Source organism: Convolutriloba macropyga, chromosome 10 (genome assembly GCF_964194025.1).
Source record: "Convolutriloba macropyga chromosome 10, txConMacr16.3, whole genome shotgun sequence".
Lineage (NCBI taxonomy): Eukaryota > Metazoa > Xenacoelomorpha > Acoela > Convolutidae > Convolutriloba > Convolutriloba macropyga.
In genome coordinates, this window is record NC_134477.1 from 60,905,200 (window position 1) to 60,932,772 (window position 27,573).

Sequence of the window (27,573 nt, forward strand, 5' to 3'; positions counted from 1 at the left end):
ACACATAAAACTGCACAATAATGCATGGAAGTATTGAATATAGCGAACGAAATTCTGAAACAGAATCCATTAAATTCTGCAAAAGAACGCACGAAAAGCAGATTAGCTAGTGAGGCGAATTAGGGTTAACGAAAAAAAAAATTGGCATGAACGCACCAAAATCTGGAAAAGAACGAATTAAAGTCAAGAAAAAACTCACGAAGCGCCGCAAAAAAATAACCAAAGTCTGATGAACGCAAAAAATAGACTGAAAGGCACAAAGTAGGAAAAGGAAGGCAAAAAGTCCGGAAAGGAACGCACGATAAAGTCCGATAAGTAAATTAACGGATGTTTGTTGAACTCACAAAAGTTGGATTATGAACGCTAGTAGTAATATATAGCTGTATTGGGATAGGGGGTTATCCTGCCATGAGGATAATAGGGTATAGAATGCATGAGGATAATATGGAGTGGTATATCCCATGAGGATAATATGGAGTGGTATATCGCATGAGGATAATATGGAGTGGTTTATCCCATGAGGATTATATGGAATGGTATATCCTATGAGGATAATATGGAATGTTGTATCCTGTGAGAATAATAGGTTATGATATATCCCATGAATAGAATATGGAATTAGTTATTGTATGAGGATAATATGAAATCACATTGGAGCATATGGAGTTGTCAATTTTATTAACGAGAGCCTATAAATTCTGGGCATAAATCAACTGATGAAATTTTCACTTTTCGGAGATGAGATAGAACGAAATGGTTGCTACTATTGCTACAATAGATTTGAAAACAACACACAAAAATTTTTTGTTTGTGAGGGAAGTTTATCCTGAGTACAGTGAGAGATATTCGTACTTTTTAGCAACTTGTTTGCAATTGGATCCTAACATTGATCTTAACATTGCGCTCAAACTACGTCCCTATGGGGGCATAATTGGTATTGATAATTCATCAATGGACAAATATTTTAAGTCTTTCAAAATTCTGAGATTACACGCTATTCTCCACGACGCTGCCGGTTTTGTTCATGAGTTTAGCGAAAAAGGACCGAGTTAATCATACGTTTTACCTTTTCCAGTCACAAACGAGTATCTTGGTCACGTGACCGGCCTTGCATTTTGTCTTTACATGAAAACTTTCAAAGAACGATTGTTCAGTATGTTGGAATGCTGAAATCACGAGCGGTTGTTCTCGACTTTGAAGGTTTTCGGAATAAATCTGGCTTCATAGTTAAAAAACTTGCTATTGCTACTGAGAACTTTATCAACATAATTTCCTTTCTACCTCCCAATTCATACAGAACGCTCTCTTCAAGTTATCAAAACTCTTACCAGTGGGCTTCTAAGTTTTTGCACGGTCTTCTGTGGGAAACGGGAGAATATCCATACTGCTATTTGCAACAAATCATAGACAGCATTATTCTTCGATTTCCATTACCGGTATTTTACGCCAAGGGCAAAGAGAAAACAAGTACTCTCACGGAACTACTTCAGACAAAAGTAATAAATTTAGAGACATTGCCTTGTCCAAAAGTTTAACATTTGAAGTTGTATCCTATTTGCAACATTTGAAACTCCTATTTGCAACCTACATGCACTGAGTTGCCCAAAAAGTCAGAAGAGCAGGCATTGCGCGAGGAAGAAAGCCCTGTTGTTCTATCACTGGTTGATGAATGAATCGACGTCCAGAGAAGATAAATCCGTCACTGCTTCAAGTGAATTTATCTCCAAGTCTGAGTCTACTGTTGCATAGCGCCCGACAATCAATTGACTGTAACCTTAGTTAAGGAGGAAAGAATTGAATCTCGTGGACAAACATTTCTGAGAAAACAGCAGATTGTGTGTGATGGCGCTGAAATAGAAGCTTTAAAGAAATATCTTTCTCTCGTGGAGTACTTTCAATTGTACCATGTCTATACAAGAGAAAATGCAAAGACTGAAACTAACCCCTTTACCTATGCCCAAGCGTGCAGTTCCAATTCTATGTCTCTGGACGATGAGAGTCTTCCCAAAGAAATCAAGCAGCGGGTGAAAGAAACCGATGTAGAGTCCATTGTTTTCAGCGATAAAGTAGACTCAATAAATGCAAATTATACAATCACTTACAGAAATGATGTCAAAGACTCTGAATATGTGTTGTACGAAATATATATTGCTGAATAATTTTGTAATAAATTTGAAATTCATTTTTCACAAATAAGATTTTAAAATGTGTCAAACGGAAGATCAGTTAGATTCGGGCGGAGGCATAACTTACTTGGTTTTTAACGCCGAGCACCAAGAAAGACGGTCTTGGAGGTTTTGTAAGTCGAGATTACTTCGATCAGAAGTGGTATATTTTACACAAATTTTTATAATAATATTTCTCATAACCGTTTCTCTGATCAAATTAGTGTTTTTCAAACTTGATTGCGAAGAATCAACATTTCGGTTTTCTTTACTCTCGTGAACAGTTGGGTACGCTTTTCCGAATCCCAAGTTATGAACAAAATAATTTCAACGTCTGACAGGTTGTTCATGGCTGTTTGCGGGCCATCTTGTTGCGGAAAAACTGAGCTGATTTTTAAAATGTTACTACATGGCACATTTTCCCCAGAGTTTTAAAAAATCTCTTATTTTTATCAGCATGATCAGCCAAAATTTCATTCATTAGAGAGGAAAGTGAACATAGAATTCAAACAGTTTTCTGGTTTTGAACTCATTTCAGAGTTAGAAAACTGTCTGCTTGTTTTTGACGATTCATGTGAAGAAACTTTCAACGACAAAGAGTTTTCTAAATTAGCAACTGCGGGGCGACATAGAAACATTAGTGTAATATATGTTAAACACAACTTGTTTCAACAGAGCAAATGGTCTAGAACAATTGATTTGAATACAAAACATATAATTTTGTTCAAATCACCACGAGACACAGCAAATTAATTTTATTGGTCGACAACTGAATAACATTCAATTTTTGAAGGAAAATTATGAGCTAGCAATCAGGAAGCAGTTTGGTCATTTGTTAATCGACTTAGATCCAAAAACATCCGACGTCCTACGTTACTGTTCAAATATTGTTCCTCTGGGTCCATCAATTTTCTATCTTCCATCAGCTAAAGCTGTTATCACCAATTTAACTGATGAGAGAGAAAGAAATATGTATGCTGCGGCAGATGCTAGATACATCGGACTCAAACTTAGGAAAAATAATCAAGACATTTCCAAATAAGTTCATTAAATTTTTTTGCGAGTGCTTACTCAATATTGTCAATGGGAACATTCCAGTTAATAAAACCAAATTAGAAGGTTACGAGAAATGATTCAAAACACTATTAACTAATCAATCAAGTTTGAAACTAAAGAGGAAACTTTTAGCCAAAGAAACAGAGTTGGTGAGAATTGTTGGATTTTCTTGCTATCGATACTTGACAAAAGAATAATGCATACGGAAGAATTCATTTTAATTCCAAAACGAATCTTTTTGTCACATCAACCCGTAAAAAATAAAATTTTGGAAAACCCTAATTATGAACAGAAGGCAGCTCAACTATCACTATTTCAAAGAAATCAGTCTGAAAAACCACAAAAAGATGAACAGCCTGTTGAAACTATGAGCAGTGTTTACGAAAACAAGGAGGCTACTAAGGAAGAAATATCAGAACCAGTCAGCGAAGACAGTGAGATAGAACCAAAATTAAAGAAACAAAAAAATTCTCAGTTTCAGTCTATAATATCTGAACTTGAACCAACGGAGAAAAACAAAATCAAGCGATCTGAAATCTTACTTAAACACATTATGCGATCTGACGTCATTTCCATTGGAGGAAACGATGTACTTCATATCAATAAAGAACCACTAGGCGTTAAAGTTTCTACTTTTTTGTATAATTTACAGCAAACCACAAAAAAATTGACATTAAAAAGTACTCAAAAATTTTGTCTGCTCTCGATATATCACCACATTTAGTTGCAAACACTTATGACAAGCAAATCTTGGAAAACTCGTCGGAAAGTGAACAAGAATTCTACCCGAGCCGAGAAAAACCCCGCAGTAGTGGATCCGAATCAACCCCAACAAGAGATTACGGAGAAACAAGTGACGAAACTACAGACAAAAAAGAGACCAGTCAAAAGAAATGGTCTTTCTTCTCCTGAAGTAAAACGTTTGGAACAGCTTTATTTAAAAGGACCAGCTTCCTATGGAAGCACAAAACGCTTACATACTCAGAGCAAGCTGCCCTTAGGCAAAGTGCAGTCCCATTTGGAGACAAAACCGTCTTTCACAAAGTACCGTTCAATTCGATTAAAATTTCCCAGGCTTAAAGTTTTTGTAAAAAACATAAATGAAATTTGGTCATTGGATTTGGCGCACGTTGACAAACTAGAGAAATATAACGGTAACATAAAATATCTCTTGGTAGCAGTTGACTGTCTATCAAGATATTTACGTGTGAAAACAAAGTATGCGACGGAAACAGCTGAAGCATTCCAAAAGATGATCAAAATTAAGCAGCCTGAAAAAGTGTGGGTTGACGATGGTGAAGAGTTTCAAACAATTGTGCAACAAACGTGGAATTCATTTATACAGTAAATTCAGCGAAAAAAGTCTGCATTTGCAGAGAGGAACATTAGGTCCTTAGAAGAGATATTTCATTGGTACCTCGAAGAAAAGTGGACATATTCCTACATTGACCAATTAGACGAATTTGTGAAAACAATCAATTCAAGAGTAAATCGGGTAACCAAACTTGACCCAAATAAAGTTACAAAAAAATATGTACCGCGGTTAATGTCATTGACCGCGCAAACAAGCACAACTCAGAAACCCAAGTTTTACGTTGGGGATTCCAAATGAAAACAGGCTTATGAAAAGTGATGATACAAAAGCATATTATGGGGAATTTCCAGCCAACCTTTGTGCTGAAAAGCATCTTAATTTCATCTATACAAACATAATTGAATACCAATACGTCGGTGACACTAAGGCGCCTCTTTTGAGAGTCATTGATTCGAAACAACGTCTGAAAAACGGTAGTGTATGTAAGCTTGAACCAACTCATCGAATCGTTTTACAATTTAGACTACAAGAAACTTTTGACCAACACAATTCAATCAATTTCAATTGAACTGCGGACGGTAACAGGACAATAAGTTCCGTTTTTGGGAACTGGAAAATTTATTCTAACACTATAATTCGAAAAAATTTTCCAATAAAATGCATTCTTACTATGCTAATCAAGCGACGTCTTTGCCTCATTTCTCTGGACATTATCGACAAAGAGGAATTGGTTTTGGCGCCTTAGCTGCAGGAATTGGACGTGTTCCGCTGCCCCTAGCACTTCGCTTCATTTTGCCAACTGCTAAACGTATCGGGAAAGAGCTCCTGAAACAAAGTGTACCAGAGATTCTGGATGTAGTGGGCAACAAAAAATCTCCTAGACAAACAATTAAGAACACAATTTCAAAAACTGTTAAAAAACAGACTTGAGGCTCTCGACGAATTACTTCACGTCGGAGGAAATCAATACAAGGCAAGCCAATGAAAGTAGGCGAGAAACGCAGAAAGACCATTTCAACGCATAGAGCACCAAAAAGAAGTCGGTCGGATTTTTTTGCTAAAGTGAACGATGATCGCTAATTTGCTACCATCAGAAGCAACTCACAGCTCATTGGATTTATTTGAAAAACTCTCACTACTGGTGACTTTTGATGGTAGTTTTTGTCGAAAATTAGGTCCAATCTACAGCCCAAATGGACCCATGTTAGAACTTGAAGTCGCTGGTGACAGAAACAACTTTATCGATTTACAAAAAAGTTTTCTCGAAGTTGAATGAAAAATTGTCCAGTCTTCTGAAGCTGACTTGAAATATGACGCTACAGCCGCCGCTGACATTACAAAAACAGATTCTCCCTACTTTTGTAATAATGTGTTACATTCACTATTCTCTGATTGTACAGTGTCTTCTAATGGACTGAAAATTTCAAATGCTAACGGAAATTATGCTCACAAAGGTTTCATTGAGACCGAGTTTTCACATAATAAAGATGCAAAAAATACATGGCTAGCCTGTCAGGACTACTCTTATGAGGAGAACCCGGGAACGCTATCAACTGCGGAAGTGAACAGAAGAAAACTTTTGGTGAGACAATCAGCTGAATGCACATTCTATGGCAAAATTGCTGTAGATTTTTTCACTTGCGACAGACATCTGCTAAGTGGTGTGACACTTCGAATTGCATTCAGACGCTCAATTGATGATTTTGTTATAAGTCTGCTAATGCTGCGAAACAATACAAAGTAAAAATTGTCGAAGCTAATCTGTATGTGCGGAAGATGACCCTCAATGACACTGTTGTGTCCGCCATTGAAAAAACATTATTGAGTAGTCCCGCCTCCTATCCTTACCTTGAAACCCTCACAAAAACGTTTCTAGCTTCAACGGGTCTACACAGTTGGGAACAAGATATATTTGCGAGAGAACCAATCCGCCGACTGGCGATCTGCCTAAATACAAATGAAGCTTTTCTGGGTGACAAGGGGCCAAACCAAATCCATTTCATTTCCGAAAATTCAACCTCGAGCAGATTTATGTATATCAGAACGGTTTGCCTGTGGCAGATGGTCCAATATCTACAGCTGACGACAAACGGCTTTACTTTAATACAATATCGGATCTAGCTCACATTGATAATGGACAGGAAATAAATTTGACAGATTACCCAAACCATTTCGTAATGGTTTTTGATTTGACCAGTACCCAACAAGCATCCCATGACTTTATCCACCCTGAACTGACAAATTGTTCAATATCTCTTGAGTTAAAATTTTCTGTGGCTTTACCAAACAAAATTGAAATTTTCATTATTGGTGAAAAACTAGTACAATTTTTGCTGATAGTGCAAGAAGAGTATCAAAGAATCACATTTTAACAAACTAAAAATGGACGAAGATGATATCAATGATCTAATTCAAAGATGTGCTTTACTCAAGCATAAATTTCTGGGTGTCTTTGCTGCAAATAATTTTCCCCAAAAGTTGAAACCAAACAGTTTCCTAATTGTTAACGCAGCAACTGCAGAAAGTTTTGGTACCCATTGGTTACTATTGTGCCGGAAAGAGGAGGAGAATCAATTGTTCTTTGCTGATCCTCTCGGACAGTCTATTTCGTCATACAAAGATGTCTACCAAAGAATAATTTCCCTAGAAGAAAATGCAAAAATTTATCAGTTACTGAAGGATCAGCAAATTCAAAGTAAAAACTCAAAACTTTGTGGACTTTTTTGTATTTATATTGCTCATTATATTTTTAATTCACAAAAAATTGTAAAATTGAATGATGCTCAATTAATTCGCTTTGCTTTTCATATGAAGTATTAACCTTTCCTTGATTGCAATAAATTTTTTTTTCAAAATTTAATTTTTTCTTCAAACACAATGCGAACACTCAACAAATCAGTATCAATATTCAGTTTTCTGTGTCCACTAGCAAAAGAATCCATAATTTGACAAAAAGCACCAGAATGAGGGCCACACAAAATGTTTTCAACTCTTCGGATATTTTCACTATTAACAAAATCAGTTTGAACTTGTTTCGATGGAGGACGGGCGTTGTAGATAGTCTTTTGAGCAACTACTGGCATCTTTGCACATGGTTTTTGATTCATATTCATTTGTTTTGCATTGCTGTTTTTCACATTACTGTGGCAGGCAAAAGCTGGCAGTTGTTTGCGTACTGTCTGTGAGTCAACTTTATCTGCGCAGCTGTTGAATTCAACCGCCAATTTGAGCTTTGTAAAAACGTCTCCATTAGTCTCCAAATTTGTTGCAGTCGAAAATGAGAATTTGAAGGTTGTAAAAATACAAGGCACAGGAAAATTCTGGTTTCGTATCAAAGTTTCTTTTTCGAAAGTTGTTATATCAAGCAAAACGTGCTAATGGTTAGTCACTAAACCACAAAACTCAGAATCAAAATGGGCAAACACTGCATGAACATTTGTGTTAGAAAAGGTAGGTTTCTCTTCGAAAATCTGAAAATTGAACTGTTTTTGAAATTGTTTAAAGTAATTTGGTGTGCGCTCGTACGTCCTCAACCATTTTTGTTGCTGGTGTTGTTATTCGAAATTTCTTCTGACTTTTGTTGGAATCGTGGTTTCTTTGATGGAGGTGGTTTTCTTGATTCCTCTTGGGTGAACTGAGCGCATATATCAGCTGACTTTTCAATAAAGTTCTCAAATTTTGAACAGTTAGAGAAACTCTCTGCTGAAATTCGTAATCGCTTTCCGCTTTCTTGAACAATTTTAGAAACACATAGGTCCCCGTCCTTTCATAAATTTTCACAGTTGCTCTGATTAAGCGCTTATCAGTTTTCGAAATGTCGAAATAACAATCGCCAAATTCTGTGTCTTTAGTGGAAGTGAAAGGCATGGCGCAACCAAATTTTATCTCTTTCAAATAAAGTTGTGAGCGCTCCAACTCAATGGCGGCGGCAAGCTGGGATTACACATGTGTCATCAAACACTCAATTAAAAACAAATGATTGGCGAATACAGTCTCAAGTACGCCTACGGCGTACTTGAGTCTGCTCATTACGATTTTTATTGCAAACATATGGTGCACGAATGTGATCTTTTGAACATTTTACATGCATAGAGCGCTCATATAAACTAGGAAATTAGAAACAGATGCGACCTCAGATAATAAACTTACATGCTGAACACAATTTCAAAGGCATAAAGCATAAAGCAATCATGTACACTAAAAATTAAAAACACATGTGACCTCAGATAAGAAACTACACATTGAACACAATATATAACAACTGATAATTGAAAACAGATGAAACCCTAGAAAACAACCTTTGGTACGCTCAAGTTAAAATTCTGAGTGTATGTTGTCTCAAAATTGAAAACAGATGTGACCCCTAGCTTACATGAAACTATTGCAAAAATTGTACACGGAAACCCTGAGCTATAATTCGGCGGCATTCATATATGTGTTGAGTCAAAAAACAGTTTGTTTCCAGCAACAAATTCGAATCTGTTTCATTGAATTCTTTAAACACTTAACTTTTAAAATGTCGGTTAAAATTCTCGCAGAGTCCGATGCTTCTTGGGAAAGAACATCAGTTTATCAGGCAGTTTATGAAAAATTTGCGGTTCTTATTCAACAACAAAAACAAGACGATGTGTGGCACGTTTACCATCACTGTCTTCTTCCAAAGCTTCTTATAAATGCAATTGCCGCCCTGCCCGAGAAAACCGATCCATCCGAAAGCGCTACTATTACTTCTGGTGACCACCTACCTGCAAACGTGCTGCCAGCATTTCAAGATTGTAATATGGACACATTACCTGATGAAATTAAACATATTTTCTACAGGTACAACTGTGACTGCGTACCTTTGTTTGAAAATCAACTCGGAGCTTATCAAGCTTGTGATGATCTTGGCAATTTGTGGGGGATCAAAACTTCACCGTCTTCACCAGACAGTGAGACAACACTAGCTAGTCTACCCACAACACCAGCAGTTGACCCAAGTCCAACTGTTACGCCGACACCTAGTCCATCTCCCTTCGCTGGAATTCACAACAACAACAACCCTCCAAACAATTTCGATAGCTTCGACGAGAACGTTCTGTCCGGAACAACTTTTCAAACGCCAAAGCGAGAGGTTAAGAGCGATAGTTTTCAAACACCCACTTGTTCAGAAACTGCAAATGTTAGCGGTGCACCAAAAAAGCGACGACCAGAAAATTCTTTGGACTTTTTCGATTAAATTATCTTAATTAAAACTTGAAACTTTACTTTTATCTAAAAACTGTTTCAATTTTGAGATGTGAATTTGTGCGTGTGCGTGTGTTATACAAATTACGTTTTTTATATTTCTCGAATTTGTAATATAACATTTTTTGAAGTCTGTTTTGTCTTTCAATTCAAAACACAGACAAATATATAATTCAAGTAAGTGTTCAAGTTGAAACTTGTTCAGGGAAAATTTTTACTCTCCCCTATGACGCAATCACACATATTATTTTCCTAGCAGGATTTCATGTACTACAACCATATGGAGTGATTAGTTTTTGAGCTAAAATATCCAAATTAAAATATCGAAACAATAAAGTTTGTTAGCATCTGTATGTTAAATATTAAGTTTTTCGGAATTAAAAATAATTTTATTTTGCAAATTGTATACGTTTTTTGGCCCAAAAGAATTGTTAACATTATGCCAGCAGCTGTAGCAGCGTATGAACCCTGAAATTCATTCATAATTTGGAAAAAAAAAATTGTCAAAAAATTGTAATCTCTCACAGAAAAAAATCAAAAAATTGTACTTTAAAACCAAAATGAGGTCATTAGGCTGAGTTGAAAAAAGTTTTAAGGTCCTCTAGCAGCACCTCCTAGCTTTGGGCTCTCGTTCAACAGGGTAAAAAAAGCAGGCTTGTGAAAAAAAATTTTGAAAAATTGAAAAAAAAAATTTTTGATAGATGACCTCTGACATTTGACCCCAAAAATGAGGGCTTAAAAAAACACTTGGGATGAAACCGGTGTTGCAGAGGTCCTCAGCACACTGTGTCCTACAAAACATCTCATCACGCTCGTCAAATTTAAGTTAACTGTTACGGAGATAATTAGCGCCTAATTAACGGCTAATTAGCGACTAATTAACATAATTGCTGATTATTGAAAAAAAAGTTGGATTTTTTTTACAGCCATGTCTTTGTGGGAACATGCTGGATGATTTTGGTCATAAGCATCATGGCCGAAAAATGGCTCCTTCACCGATTTCCAAAGCATCTGGTCATCAATGTCACATTAATATCTGGCATTAATTAGCATATGAAGTACCCTAAGGAAAGATGTTAGATAATGTTTCTTTGCATTTTTGCACATTGTGGGCCCACGGCATCAACTTCTCTCATAACACCTGTCATCGAAAAAGGCTTCAGAAAAAAGATACATGTTTCTGTCATGTAATAGTCATTTAATGACATTGAATAACAATGATTGACAGAAAAAAAAACTTTTTTTCTGTTTGTTTTAGAGCAAATTTTTTAGTGCTGTCCTATGTTTTTTTGGCCCGGGGAGCAATTTTGCTCCTCACACTTGACAGCGTAGGACAACTCTAACCACCCGTTATAGATGAGGTCTAAAATTACATTTTTTTGAAAAAATTCAAATAAATTAACATGTTTTTCCGCTTTTTTAGATGCATTTTTTGAAGTAATCCACAAACAACAATACTCGGTATGACCCCTCTGAGGGTCTACAAGCACATCTTTTGAATTCGCAAAGTGTTTTAAATCTTTTGCGTTTAATTTTACTAAATTTTTGAAACTATTTTCCCGCCGATTCCAGTCAACCAGAGGCCGCTATTTTGAAATTCAAATTTGGCGCCTATCTAGTGAATATCCTTTTTGTGCCTTTCCTTCAAATTAGGGATAATAGTTTTAAGAAAAGGCAAAGTCTTTCGAGGTCGAGGTAAATTTGGAGTTGAAGCGCGCGCCAAAATTAGACTTAAGAAGTACGTTCAATTTGATTATCAAATTTGCCGCCCTATTTCAGTGCCATTTTCAAAACACTTTGAACATGTATTGAGTCGTAACGAATGAAATTGAGCATTACACAGAACTGAATTTTATTGCAGAGTAACGAACATTATTAAACAAACCGTTTATCCAACTTCATTTATTTACTTCTGATAACTGCTTTTGAAATGACTTATTCTTGCCGCTTCTGCCCTTCAACGTTTAGTACACGGGGAAAAAAATCGCAACATAAAACACGATTTCATCCCGGTGAGCGCGGCTTACCACATTATCAATGTTCAATTTGTGAGTTTCAACTAGAAAAATGTCTCCTCTTGAAGAACATATGAGAACAGTTCACTCAAAGTTTACAAATTGTTGTCGTTCTTGTTATCTTGGTTTTAACAATTCTCACCTCTACGCACAACATATGAGCTCTGTTCACTCGCTTCTCGTTTTTGGAGAAGAGTTCCAGCCTTTACAAATACCTTCCAAGACCGCATTTAACGGTCACCTTCAAACGTTTATAATCGAAGCTGAAAACAATGCAGAAAATTCGTTGAACTTGCAGACCTTTATGCAGTCCAAGCGAGCACAAATAGAAGAACTTATTGAGCAAAAATTAAACTCAAGACCCCAGAAAATTCAATTTTCCGCAGAACTATTACTCTTCAAACAAAACACGAGACTGATGAAGACGACGAAAATTTAGTTATATTTGCCAATTCACTAATGACCCCAGTAATTGCTGGAGGTATCTCAAACAACGACTTTGCCCTGATGGTAGAAAAAATGTCGGCTGTTCTCTTTACTTTCGTGTCTTCAGGGAGTGGATGGCTACTAGATCGGGTGATTCGCTTACATCTCAACTTTGCGAAATACAGACCTATTCGGGGATCGTCATTCATAGCTCTTCCTTATGAGTTATCCACATGCAAAGCTGTTCTAAATATTCGAAACCACAATGACAATAATTGCTTTGTCTACTGTTATATAGCAGCTAGATGCCTGAAGGAAAATGTTGGCATGAAAGTTGACGGTCAAAACGATACTTTGAGATCGACAAATCTAGAAACTTATAAAGACCTGAAGTCGCTTTCCCAGCGGGCATCTTTCAGATGCTAATGGGTCTTAGTAGTCTCAACAAGATTGAGGAACTTAATTCTGTTCAAGTTAACGTGTTTGGTTACCACAAAAATATCTATCTCCTATACGAATTTCAACAAAAAAGTGTTCAGAGCAATTGGTTATTGATTTACTGCTACTTTACGATTCCGATAAACATCACTATGTTCTTATCTAGGACCTGTGCTAATTTTATTGCTTTCTACGGTCAGTGAGGTATCGTAGTTACCTGATTTTATGCAGAAACTGTTTCTGGTTATGTTATGACGGTGTCACAGCTTTCGATGAACACGTTGAAAGGTGCAAAGATCGTTCACCATCCCTTGTTCGAATGCCCAGCAAAAACAGCAATATCTACAAATTTAACAACTGGTCTGCCCTCTGGTTTGCCCCATTGGTAATTTACTTTGATTTTGAATCTTTCCTACGGCCAGTACCTACTTGTTCACTTAGTGGAAACGTCTCCTCATCATCCACAATAGAGATTCATGAGCCCTGCGGTTTCGCTCTGACTGTTGTTGAGCATAACAACCCGAAGCCCAAGTATACCCCCATAGATAGCTCCGAAAATTGCATGGAAGTTTTTGTGAAAGTGCTTCACAAGTTGGTGAATGATATTCACAAGCAGAAACAAAAACATCCGTATTTTCGTGGAGACAGATCAAAACTTGGAAAAACAGAAAGTGTTGCTTGTTGGATTTGCGAAAATGATTTTGATGAAATTGACGAAAAAGACATTGACCAGTGCCACTACAGGGGCGAATTACAGGGCTCGGCCCATCGGCAATGCAACCGACTACCAAGAACATCAAAATTCATTCCCGTAATTGGGCACAACATATAAAATTACGATCTCCACCATATCTGTCTGGCAATGCAGGAATGTGATCCATCTACAACAATAAGCGTAATACCAGCAACCGACGAGAAAAATATCTCGATGCAATTAAGTGTTCAAGTGGACACGATAAAAAGGGATGGGCAAACTGTTCCAGTGTATGAGTTCCTAAGGTTTGTTGACTCGTACAAGATTTTTAACGCATCTCTAGAAAAACTCGCCGAAACTTTACCGCAACCTGAATTCCGCATTTTGGAAGTAATGTTCAATGAAACCCGTAGTGACCACTTTGACCTGCTCAAGCAAAACGGTTACTACCCATATTCATACATGTCGAATCGGACAAAGTTCTCGGAAGATAGTTTGCCTCCAATAGAAGCATGGAAAAACTCACTGAATGGCACCACAATTAAGCAAAACGAATGGAGTCATGCAAACAGAATGTGGAATTTGCCTGGGTGTAAAACCAAGCAGGATTATCATGATGCCTATCTAAGATTAGATTGTGCTTTATTAGCTTGCTGCTCAGATTATTGTCGGAAAATTAGTTTCAAAACTTACAAAATTGATGTTGTACAGTTCTTCACTGCCCCAAAAATGGCGAAAGATGCCGCACTTCGTATCACCAAAGCTGAAGTTCAGATTTTCACTGAACAGGAACATGTGGACATGATAGAGCCAGCGATACGCGGGGGTATAACCTCTGTTTTCGAAAGTCGACATTTTAAAGCAAACAACCGCTACCTGCCTGGGTTCAACTCCGAGGAAACGTCCACATCTGGGCTAATGGTGGACGCCAATAATTTGTATGGTGGAGTTATGCAGGAGGAGATGCTACCCGTTGGTGATTTTTGTTTTGTTTTCAACATCTCAATAAACGATTTACTACACCACGCGATAGGTCTTCAGTTGGGTATTTCTGTGAAGTCGATTTAGAATACCCAACTGAAATACATGATCAACAACAGGACTACCCATTGGCACCAGAAAAAACACTAGTAAAGGACGACTGTCTAAGCGATTATCAGTTAGAGGTTAAACAGCGTTACAATTTACAGGAAAATAAAGTTAACAAACTGTTACAGCAATTCTATGTTCGAATTGGGTTGCGTATCAAAAAAGTACACAGAATTCTCAAATTCACACAATCAAAGTGGCTTTAACCGTACATTACCTTAAACAGCGCCATGAGAAAAAAACAACTAACAGATTTGAACAGAACTACTACAAATTGATGAACAACTCGGTATATGGGAACACAATTGAGTCAAAGCGAAGACGACTGAAAGTAGACACAACACGGCATGCCGAAAGAACTGCAAAACTTACATCAAAATTCGAGTTTGACAAATTTAAAACATTCGGCGAAAACATGGCGGCGATCTGTTCTCGATCAAAAGTTATTAAATCGACAACACCAACTATTGTCGGGGCGACCATCTTGGATCTTTCAAAACTACGTATGTACGGGTTCCATTATGATGTTATGCGCGCAAATTTTCGGTGCTCACTCTTGTACTCTGATACCGACAGTCTATTGTATAAAGTTGAGACGACTGACCTCTATGCCGACTTGGCAAAGAAGAAAGAAGTTTGTACGGAACTCGATTTTTCAAACTATCCGGACAATCATGCGCTCCACTCCGATGTTAACCACAGCAGAGTTCTCAAGTTCAAGGATGAATTCGCTGGTGACTACATCTCGGAATTTATGTGCTTGAAGCCCAAAATGTATTCAATAACTTCTAAAAGTAAGTATTAAATTACATATATACTTTTATTCCCCGAGAACCGATCACTTTTTTTCTTTGCATGTTGAAATAAGAACTCGCCTGAGACTCGAGGTTTATCTGCTTTTATTTTAATCCAGATTGTAGAAAGCTGTGGCGAAAAGGGTAGCAAAAGTTGCCCAGAAGTTGCTGACACACGAGCTGTACAAATCTACACTGAATGCGGCAAAACCATATCGCGCAATAAGTAATAGAGTAATGTCCGAAAACCATATTCTAAAAACAGTATCCAAAAACAAAGTGTCCCTCTCAGCGTACGACAATAAACGATACATTCTCGCTGATGGTTTGAGAACACTGCCATTTGGGCATTATTCTATAAGGAACAGTTCGCAATCTACAACAAAGAGTGATACTGATTCATATAGCTGGTTCGATAATGAGAAAGAGGACAGTGAAATAAGTTGGGATTACAAATCAGTCTCAGAAAAAAGTTTAAGTAGAATTTTCGATGGTAGAGACAATGACGCTAATGTCGACTGGGATTATCCGACACTTCCCAGCCCCATTCCTCCTCCAGCAAAAAGAATGAGAAAACATTTAAGTGAACACATGAATCAAATGCTTGATATAGCAGAAAACTGGAGACCACCCGGCCGGGGAATGATTGTTGCTAGAGCTACTACTGAGCAAGAAATAAGTGATTCTGATGTTGTTGATTTCAATAGGAGCAGCAGTTCTGAAGATGATCATTTTCAGTGCTCCCTCTTTAACTTTGAAGCAAGTGACAGCAGTGATTAAAATTCATAGCAAAACCCAACGTTTGAGCGTTTTGATGCTTGCTAAATTAATTCAAACAAACTTACCTTAGTTTCCATTTCTACGCAATTTTTTACGTGATTTTTGGTATAACTTAAAGTTTCATAGCGTGTTTTCAAAGTGTTCCGCAGTTTGATTTTGTGAGGTAAATTATTGCTTGTACGTGAATTTTGGTATAACTTTAAGTTTCAGACCCTGTTTTCAAAGTGCTCCAAAGTTGGGTTTTTGTGAAGTAATTAATTGTTTCAATATGTTTGGCGTACAGTTGGAAAAACAAAATAATAAACTGTCGTTTGATCAATTTTCACATAAATCAAGAGGTCGGTAAATAATCGTTTCAAATGCAAGCTTGATCACGGCAATTCTTCCTTCTCAATTTACAAGAACAATTCAAATGCAAGTTTAGTTGCGGCAATTCTTCCTTCTCAATTTATATGTATATCAGAAGATTTATGCCGAGAATTTATAGGCTCTCGTTAATAAAAATGACAACTCCATATGCTCCAATGTGATTTCATATTATCCTCATACAATAACCAATTCCATATTATATTCATGGGATATATCATAACCTATTATTCTCACAGGATATAACATTCCATATTATCCTCATAGGATATACCATTCCATATAATCCTCATGGGATATACCAGTCCATATTATCCTCATGCGATATACCACTCCTTATAATCTTCATGGGATATACCACTCCATATTATCCTCATGCGATATACCACTCCATATTATCCTCATGTGATATACCACTCCATATTATCCTCATCCATTCTATACCCTATTATCGTCATGGCGGGATAACCCCCCCCCCTATCCCAATACAGCTATATATTACTACTAACGCTTGAAAGTCGCAAGTTCACTACATGAATGTCTGAACTTTAAGGCGTAAAGTACGTAAAAGGAACGCACAAAAACTTGGAGATTGAATGACTGTCAAATAAGTCCGCGAAAAGATCTGGACAAGATCCAATGGGCATGTGGACACGAACGCAAAAACACTTGAAAATGCAGGAACGACATTTGAACACCAGAAAAATTTTGACAAAAAGCGCTCGAAACATTTGTGAATGCATGAAAATCTGGTGAACACACCAGAAAACGCACGCTGGAAATGAACGCATGATGGAGTATTAGAGCTGCTAGAATTTAACGGATAATTGATCTTGCTTATCGAAATTAACACGCGCATAGGCTAACAAAAAATTAGCATTTGAGCTTTTACCTTTCTAATCAAAGAACTAGCCTTAGTTTATGCATGGATTATCCAAAATAGAAATATAACTAAATATGAGTAGGCGCCGCTAATACAATGCGATTTACTTGCTATTTGACTAACATTTGCAACTACTCAAAGCAAAGCAGGTGAATACAATGCGATTTACTTGCTATTTGACTAACATTTGCAACTACTCAAAGCAAAACAGGTGCATCAGAAACACATCAATATGTTTCCCCACAAACTTCATGGTTAAAATAGCAGAAGGGGAAGAATTCAGACGCCTATGCTAGGATGAAACAGGTTTTATTATTTTTGAAAAGAAAAAAATATCAATTTCTTGAGATGAGCAGAAACAATTCTCTCGATTTCTTCGCCAAAAAGAAACTTAGAAAACCGTTTCACTATGAACGTGAAGATGATTTTTCGTCCCTTGCGGCCTGATGCTTCATTGATAATATTGAGGACAAAAAGGCAGGGTGGACTATTATTCGTTTCGGATGTTGACCGCAAACAACGTTCCTTTCCTTTTGCATAAACTAAACACAAAGACCGCATTGCAACATAACAATTTTAACAGTAAACTATTATTCAACGACTTGTTAACAAACAACACTTCTCAACTACTCCTTTTTCTAAATTTTTTCGCACAAATTTACAATCCTCAACTCACAACAAGAAGTGTTGAATCCATCTACACAGCAGTTCATCCGATTCATATTGTAATTAGTAAGCGTGCTCAATTATATTACTTCTTTTATAATAATCTCTTTAAGCACCCCAACCTTTAAATTGAGACATATAGCACCGATAGATATTAGGCATATATCTTGGCATTCGATTTTTTATATCTTCTGTCAAGTTAGGCTCGCGTACATAAAGAGATCCCGTATTGTGTGATCTGTAACATCCCGTTCTAATTTGATAGATGGTGCGACCAGATGAAAGAATCACGCCTGACTTTCTATCAGATCGCATTAAAAAAATAAAAATAACTAGTGATACAGCAGTGAACGCACACTACAGTGAAGACAAATAGAGTGATTTACATCATTTTTTCGCCAAAATATAATAAACTTACACAGGGATACAGACAGGCGGTTGAGTCACTTCTCTGGTATAATTGTTCTGATTCGGCTTGTGGTAATTTATTTCCAATTTTTAGTTTGTTTATGTAGAAACTTAAATATTTGCATACTTTATAGCCGAAATTTTACCTGAATCATTCCCCCCAAAACCGTTTTACCCTAATTTTAAGCCAATTTTGATCAAAAATCTGGTTGAATATTAGTATTTTCATTATCCAACACAAATCTCTTAATCTTTCTTCCCGCCAAAACTATTGTGCACTAAATTTCATCCAATTTTTAACCAATTTATTGATAACATTTGTTATTTTTCCTTTGAATAAACAAAACTCAACGAGATTCGATCCCCCAAAACGTATTTATCGTAAACTTGCACAATTTTAGCTAGAATTCTTCCCCCCAAAACCCAAATAATTTACATTTGACACGAATTTTAACAACTTTACGGTTAAATTTAATAAAATTCACTCTTAAAAAAAACCAACCAATTTTTGTCTACCAAAACCAAATTTGCCTAAAATTCATCTAATTTTTCCCAATTTGCAGTTGAATTGTGGTATTTTTACATTAGTGAACCTAATTTTAAACACAATTTATCCCCCAAAACATATTCAGAGTAACATATGTCCTATTTTCACTGAACTTTTGTCTAATATTTGGCAATATTATACTATTTAATCAAAATTTAGCCAAATCTCTTCGCCCAAGGAGTGTCCCGCGTGAGCGTAATATAAATTTATATATATATATATATATATATATATATATAATCTAATTTTTGCCACATTTTCGCTAAAATCTTTGTGCTCGCACACTATTTGGCTATATATCAAACTGAAATCACTCACCCCCCTCCCATTTCAACCCCCTAAGAACCGGATTTGATTGAATTGTCCCAAAATTAGCCAAATTTTGCAAAAATTTTGAGAAAATAATATGTTTGCACGGAAACAGTTTGCAATTCTGGCCAGTTAAAAGACCAATTAGGGTAAAGCTTTACAATTTTAACGCGGATTTTTTGGATTTTAACCACTCTTGCCGTGAGAACTACAAAAATTAATGACCAATTTACCTCAAAAGTCAGAACAAAGGCAAAAAATAACCAGAAAATTTGCCCAAAATATCTACAAATACGCTCAGTAAAACACTCTTAATTTTGATACTATTTAGCAGGTGTGTAAAAAACTACATAAAAAGCGTAAGCTAACAAAATTCTATCATGAACTAAAATTCATAATACAGCAAAAAAATAGATATACTCTTTTATCGTAATTGACTCGTAATTTTTTAAAATTCCCGTATTAATATTTTTTTACGTTTTGGTTACAATTTTCTTTAAAAAAATTACTAAAAATAACCTCTACGAAAATGAAAAGTAGAATAATCACTTTTATATGACGTATATACAAAAATACGTTCATCGATTAAATAAAACTATTAAGAAAGACAATAACACACGTAAATTTTTTTTTTATTTTACTAACTTAAATGGAACATACTTAGCATTTATCTACCAGTTAACAAAATAAACTAGAAAGCGTATTTAAATAATATTTAAAAATATAAACTCTATTTTTAGCAAAGTTTCATATGCTCTAGAAAGTGGCAGCGCAGTAAAAGAAATACCCAATTCTGTGAACGTTTATTAATGGCCATAGAAGGTTGTTACAATTTCCTATGAAAGAACAAAGCCAAAATACACTTCGATAATTACGATATACACTTCGACCACACATTTTTTTAAATTAATACAAGAAAAAGAAAAGTTGACGCAATATAATTTCGGCGGGATACAAAACTACCATCCATAATGTTTTGAAATTGAATTTTTGGACGGAACTTACCCCTGATTATTGAACTATGCCGATGCACAGTCAAATAGACATTCGTGGATCGATATATTCAGCACAAACAATGGGAAAAATGTTTAATTTATATTACAATCAATGAACGGTCCAACAAAATTTGAGTTTGTGGAAAAACAAACAGTTTCAATGTTAAGTCGTCTCCTAAATTTAATTTTCCAAAACTAAATGTACTCAGTAAATTCTAAACATCTTTTCATATTTACAGTTAGGTATTAAACCTCTACACTAAAAAGCAAATGAATATTCTGCACTATCACGGCAAACGTGGTTGCATGCCCTGACATTGCCACAGAAAATTTCAAAGAATTAGATCCATCTGGAGACGCTAAAGAGTCTTGTCAATTTAATACAAAGACAAAAACCCCGTTCTCTCTGGGAGCACGCCATGCAGACCCAGACTCGCAGGCGATGGGTGATGCATGACGAAGAACCATTTTTGTTTCCGTTTAACGAGGACGTACAACTCAGCACTTTGAATTGCTAGCTGCGATCAAATTATCAACAGATTTACTGAAGCTAAAGACAAATACAGAAAACGTATCGAAGTAGAAAACCTAAAACCGCGACCGTACGAACTTCATAAAAGTTTTTTACAAACACTAACAATTTCAAAAGAAGAGGGATTGACCGATTCTGAATTTAAAGCTAACTATCGAACATTGAAATGCACGGAATTCTCTGTGAGAGGTCTTACGCCACCATCATATAAACAAAAAGCCCATCAGTTGTTACTAGAAAACACGATCACAATTTGGCAACATTTGCAGGCCTATGTAATACATAACGATCTAAATTACAAAATGAGCAGTGAATTCACCGGTACTTTTTCCAATGGTACAGACAACCATTTAGCAGTTGAGGAAAAAAAAACGGCTCAAAGAATTGAATAGAGTTCTTAGCTTACAGTTTTAAATAAAGATTTCAAAAACTGTAACCGATCACCTACCCAATATCGAGGTAATTTCACATTAGTCAACCTAAATTTAAAAACAACTTATCCCCCAAACCATATTCAGAGTAATATATGTCCTATTTTCACTGCACTTTTGTCTAATATTTGACAAAATTATACTATTTAAAATAAAGTTAGCCAATTTTCTTCCCCTAAAGTGTGTTCCGCGTAATATATATCTAGTTTTTGCCAAGTTTTCACTAAAATCGTTGTGTTTGCACACTTTTTGGCTGTATTATAACCAGAAGTCACCCCCCCTTCTACCCCCTCAAGAAAATGATTTGATTAATTTGGCCCAAATTTAGCCAAATTTTGCACAAATTTTGAGAAAAGATTCTGTTTGCACGGAAACAGTTTGCATTTCGGGCCAGTTAATAAGCAAATTAATGTGGAACTTCACAATTTTAACGCAGATTTTTGGTTTTTAACCACTCTTGCCGTGAAAACTACACAAATTAACGACAAATTCACCTCAAAAGTTAGTGCAAAAACGAAAAATAACAAGAAAATTCGCCCAAAATATCCAAAAAGACGCTCAGTAAATCACTGTAAATTTTGATCTTAGCAAGAACGATTTTTTAAATATTACATTAAAGCGTAAGCTAACTAAATTCTATCAGGAACAAAAATTCATAATACAGAAAAAAAATAGTATAAGAACTCCTTTATCGTATAATTCATGTTTTAATTTTTTTTACATTTTAATTAAAATTTTCCAAAAAAAGAAATAACCTTTACAAAAATTAGAATAACCACTTTTATATGACGCATATACAAAAAGACGTTCATCACTTAAATTTTACAGTTAAGGAAGACAACAACACACGTAGGTTTCTACCAGTTACCAAGCGTATTTACATAACATTTAAATATTAAAACACTAATTTTAGCGAAGTTTTATTTTCTACAGAAATTGGTAGCTCTGTAAAAAAAACCCAGTTCTGTAAATGTTTATGAATAGCCATAGCCAGTTGTTACACTTTTCAATGAAAGAGCAAAGCCAAAAAATTACGATATCCACTTTGACCACACACTTCTTTGAATTAATACTAGAAAAAGAAAAAATGACGCAATATAATTTCGGCGGGATACAAAACTACAATCCATACTGTTTTGAAATTAAATTTTTGGACGTAATATACAGTTGATTATTAAACTATGCCGATGCACAGTCAGATAGACGTTCGTGGATCGATATATTGAGCACAAACAATTGGAAAAAGTTTAAATTTGTATTACAATCATTGAACGGTCCAACAAAAATTGAGTTTGTGGAAAAACAAACAGTTTCAATGTTAAGTCGTCTCCTAAGTTTAATTTTCCAAAATTAAAGGTACTCAGTAAATTCTAAACATCTTTTCAAATTTTCAGTTAGGTATTTAATCTCTACAATAAAAAGCAAATGAATATTCTACACTATCATGGCAAACGCGTTGCATGCCCTGACATTGCCACAGAAAATTTCAAAGAGATAGATCCATCTGGAGACGCTAAAGAGTCTTGTCAATGTAATACAAAGAAAAAAACCGTTCTCTCTGGGAGCACGCCATGCAGACCCAGACTCGCAGGCGATGGATGATGCATGACGAAGAACCATTTTTGTTTCCGTTTAACGAGGACGTACAACTCAGTACTTTGAATCGCTAGCTGCGATCAAATTATCAACAGATTTACTGAAACTAAAGACAAATACAGAAAACCTATCGAAGTAGAAATCTTAAAACGGCAAAGGTACTTTTATACACAGACTAACAATTTCAATAGAAGAAGGATTGACTGATCTTGAATTTAATGCTAACAATCGAACATTGAAATGCATGAAATTCTTTGTGAGAGGTCTTATGCCACCATCATTTAAACAAAAAGCCCATCAGTTGCTACTAAAAAACACGGTCACAATTTGGCAAAAAATGCAGGCCTATGTAATACATAACGATCTAAATTACAAAACGAGCAGTGAATTCGTCGGTACTTCTTCCGAAAGTACAGAAAACCTATAGCAGTTGAGGAAAAAAACAGCTCAAAGAATTTAATAGCCTTCTTGAAGACCCAAAAAAACACCACCTACACAAACAACAATAGAATAGGTAATCCCCAGTTCTAAAACAAAAATTACCTTGGTTTTGTAATTTTCGCAATCGCTCAGGTCACACAATAGCTTACTGTTTTAAATACAGATTTTAGAAACTGTAACCGATCACTTCCCCAATATCAAGAAAAAATCACTCAAAAATGCTGGCAGAATCGCAGTCCTCAACAATCATTTAAGTTACAAAAAGAACCAAAATTACCAGCAAAATAGTAGAAAATTTTATAATCAAATCCAAGGAAATACAATAAGAATAGTTTCCCCTCACGTTGTAGACATCAGTCTCCACACCCATCAAGTCAGTCTAACCGACTTAGAACCTATCATAATCAGAGAGTGGGTCACAAAACCGACAACGTAATGATAGATATAATAAAAATAATTATCAAACTAATAGATCATATAGTCAAGACAGGCAGACGCCGAATAATCAACGATACAAAGATAGATCATATGACAGGGATCGCGTTCGTGATAGTCACGATTGAAACCCGAATCTCTCTGGAGAAACAAATGTTTCTAGGGAAAATAGTCGTGGGCAAAGCAGTAGTGTTCATTTCCTTAGTCAGATTCAAGTAGGATACTATGTCGACAAAAATAACAACAACATCTATTTGAACTGAAAAAATGTCAAAAAAGTGTCAATTATCACTGCTAATACAAACACTAAAGAGCATTATTCATATTTTTGTATTCTTTCAGATCAATTCTAAAGACATACATAAAAATAACGCTTTAGAAATTCAGTTCTTGCCAGACACTGGAGCCTCAATTGACACACTTAATTTGAAATCTGCAAAACACAAAAACTCGATCTCAAAAATTCGAAGAAAACATTCTCTTGCAGTAAATGGTCTAAAATTAAGACTACTCGGTCAAATAACAAGTAAGTGTTGTCCCATGGGTATCGGCAAAAATAGGATGCGGACAATTTTTTGAGAAGGGATTTTTTGAAAATACTTTAAGTTCCATTGAAATATCTTCTCGAATATTTTTCCGGGAAGTTCTGTGCTACTTTCCCGATTTCAACCCAAGAGCTACCTATACATCAGTGTTTTACAATTGTAACTCTTGACCAACACCTACCATTATCACCAAAATCAGCACGAGTCATGTCGACCAGAACCCGATACGAATTCTTCCAAAAAAGATATTTGTTTGTAATGGGTAGTAAAATGCAGGAAAACGGTATCAACTCATACAATGCTCAATGTATTATAAAAGAAAGAGAATTTGCAATCATGCTAAATAATCCTCAATTTTGCATGGTTACCATAGAAAACGGTCACACTTTGGAAGAAATTGAAAAAAAACAACAACCGGAATTGTCTGTCATTGATAACATCGCCTGCGTGAATCCTTAAAAAAATTCCTTAAAAGTTTGACTTCAGCAAAAACTTGGCGAAACATCAATAATAAAAAATTAACTCACTAGTTGAGCGTCCTCATTGAAAACAAAGACGTGCACTCAAAGCACAAAGATGATGTACGGAAAAGTAATCAAAAGTTTTATTTCAAGCTCTTACAAAATTCAGCTCTTGCAAAACAAAGACCCTCTAACGTGCCTCTACACTATCAAACAAATAGGAGCATGCTAGATCAAATGTTTAAAACAGATATCACCTGAGAAATGGGTAATGAAACAGAAAAGGGATCAGAATTTATTAATCCATTTATTATCCTTACCAAGGGGAACACTGTTGAATTTGCGGTAGATCCAAGATAATTGACTTCAATCGCAGATTTGAGTACAAAATTCGGGCCTCTTGAACCTATTGGAACCTTATTGTCTACATTGAAGGGAAAATAATTCACAACAAGCGATCTTTGTTCGGCATACAACCAAATACCCTTAAAAGAGGAAACTAAGCAACTTGTAGGTTTTCTAAAAGGGCCAAAGCAAAAGACAATTGAACGTGGATTCTACGGTTCATGTGAACTTCCTAACTTCTTTAGTCGAATAATGTATATACGGTTTAATAAGTCGAATAATGTATGTACGGGTTTCCACTGTATGTACGGTTTAATCAGAAGCCCTCTCAGAAACATGAAATCCTGCTAATAACCAAAGGGGCCAAAAGAAGACAGTCACCAAAAAATCTAAGAGGTAATCGACCACCAAGGGTCTGTTTTTTGAAGAGCACTTTCCTTTTTATTTGAGTAACATCGAAGACTGAGTTCTAATAACTATTTTTGAGCGGAAAGTAATTCTCTGTTTGAAACTAATGTTTTCTACTGAAGTACTCAGAAATGATATACACAGATCGATCGCTGTTTTGAGAAAACAGTACATTGTAACAATGATTACTGTTAATTCAACGGTCAAAATTGTCAATCCGGATACAGTTTGGAGTGCCATATGGAAGTGATCTCTGATTAGGCCGTTCCAGACGAAAGTAACCTCTGATCAGACCATGCCAGACCAAAGTCTCCTCTGATCAGACTAAAGTGCGCTCAAAACACCGTGTGCGCTTGAAGTGCGCTCAACAGTGTCTCTGATCAGACCTTCCCAGACGGAAACGACATCTGATCAGACCGAAACCAGACCGTTGTCCAGATGAATAAGCGACCATGGCCCAGACCAAACCCGGATCATCGTCCAGACGATTGTGCGCTTGAAATCACCTCTGATCAGACTCAATTGTGTCTGATCAGTGAATGGTTTTCACCATGGAAGAGTTTCTTTAATTTTGTTATATTGTATTCATTTCATAAAAACTGATGATTGCATTATTAAATTCATCGAAAGAAAAGACCATTCTAAAAGTATTGCTGAAAAAAGAAAACACAACTGCTGAGAAAAAAGTTTATTTTGTATACCATTAGTGCATATTTCGAACTCAATGAATGAAGTTAGACAGCTTTCCATATAAAACGTCGTGTTCTACAGTTAATTAAACTTTCATTATCAGGGGACCAGCATTTTCTATCAGCTGGACCCCTTTGGTTCTGATCAAAGCCAGCAGACTCTGATGTGTCTATGATCAGAAGGCTTCTTTTTGTTGCCTCTTGGCAGAACCAACTTCGAAACCAATCGAAAACGAAAATCGCTCGAAATGGTCTCTGATCTGACTAATGTGCGCTTGAATCCGCCTCCGATGAGACTATTCCCATCCTGAAGTGACCTCTGACCATAACATCCCCAGACGAAGTGACCTCTGATCATACCATTCCCAGACGAAGTGACCTCTGATCATACCATCCCCAGACCGAAGTGACCTCTGATCATACCATCCCCAGACCGAAGTGACCTCTGATCATACTATTGTGCGCTCGAACCAAATACCAGACCCTGTAATTTCGGTCTGGGAACATACCATGTGCGTTGAACTGGTATGATCAGAGGTCACTTCCGGATGGCACCTCAAACTGGGGACACCCCCAGCAGGTCTTCCACCATCAGTGCTTGCTCAAGTAGTTCTGGCAACCCAATGTGCCACCAAGTTGGTCTTATGCACACCACCCCCCCCCCCCCAGTGCGCGACGCAGGTCATTCAGATCCGAGCGGGCCTGGGTCGCACACGTCATTCTGGCCCCCTTGAACAAAGTTTATGATTCCATTACCGTGTGTGGACAAAAGCAATGCTAATCACAGGTGGAACGAAACTAAAATTTGTATATCACTATATCAAGTAATGGTTAAGTGACTCTGCTTGAAGTCACTGAGAACTTCTGGCGTTTATCGAGAACTGCGGAGCGCTTCGAGATATTAAGTCAGAATTTCGAAGTGACTTAACCATGCGGAGTCACTTAACCATGCTTAAAACACGAAACGCGCACGTTTTAAAATGACGAAAGTCAACGATATTCGACTTCTGGCTAAGTAGCAACTTCTGGCAGTGCAGACTTTCGACATTTTAAAATGTGCACGTGAGTGTTTTAGTTATATATAAACACATAATAGGGAGGGATCAGAATTGGATTTTTTGTATAACCGTATATTTGTCAGTGACGTATTTGAAGCAATTGGGGATGTATGTTGAGTTCTGAATGATGCTGGCATCTCGACCCAGTCTGATTAGCCGTTCATCGTAATCACCCATTCGCAAATGAACTGCCACTAGTGTGCATATAACGTCTGAAGACCTGACAGCATTTCCTTCGTCTGCTCTTGAGCAATTGTTGTCTCTCAAAACATTCTTTAAAACTTTGTCAGCCAATTCTAAGAGCTCCTTCTTGAAAATAATGTCCCGTCGAAACTGAGCGAGGTAGCCTAAAAACAATGTTGAAAATTAAATATCTAGATTTTCTGTGCAGTTTCTTTACTTCTTTCCATTAGACAACGGTGTGAGGTTGGGGAACAAAGTCAAGACCTCTGATTATGTT

The 27,573-nt window shown here is 36.3% G+C and overlaps 1 protein-coding gene across 3 annotated transcripts in view; it reads right to left on the reverse strand.

Moving 5' to 3' along the window:
- Positions 1–27,573, reverse strand: part of LOC142348787 (uncharacterized) — a 68,884-nt gene that overhangs the window by 3,269 nt on the left and 38,042 nt on the right. For all 3 annotated transcript variants that reach the window (XM_075400286.1, XM_075400285.1, XM_075400284.1), the window contains one exon: positions 27,183–27,460. In XM_075400286.1, coding sequence (XP_075256401.1) covers positions 27,183–27,460 — 278 coding nt within the window. The remainder of the gene's footprint in view (positions 1–27,182; positions 27,461–27,573) is intronic.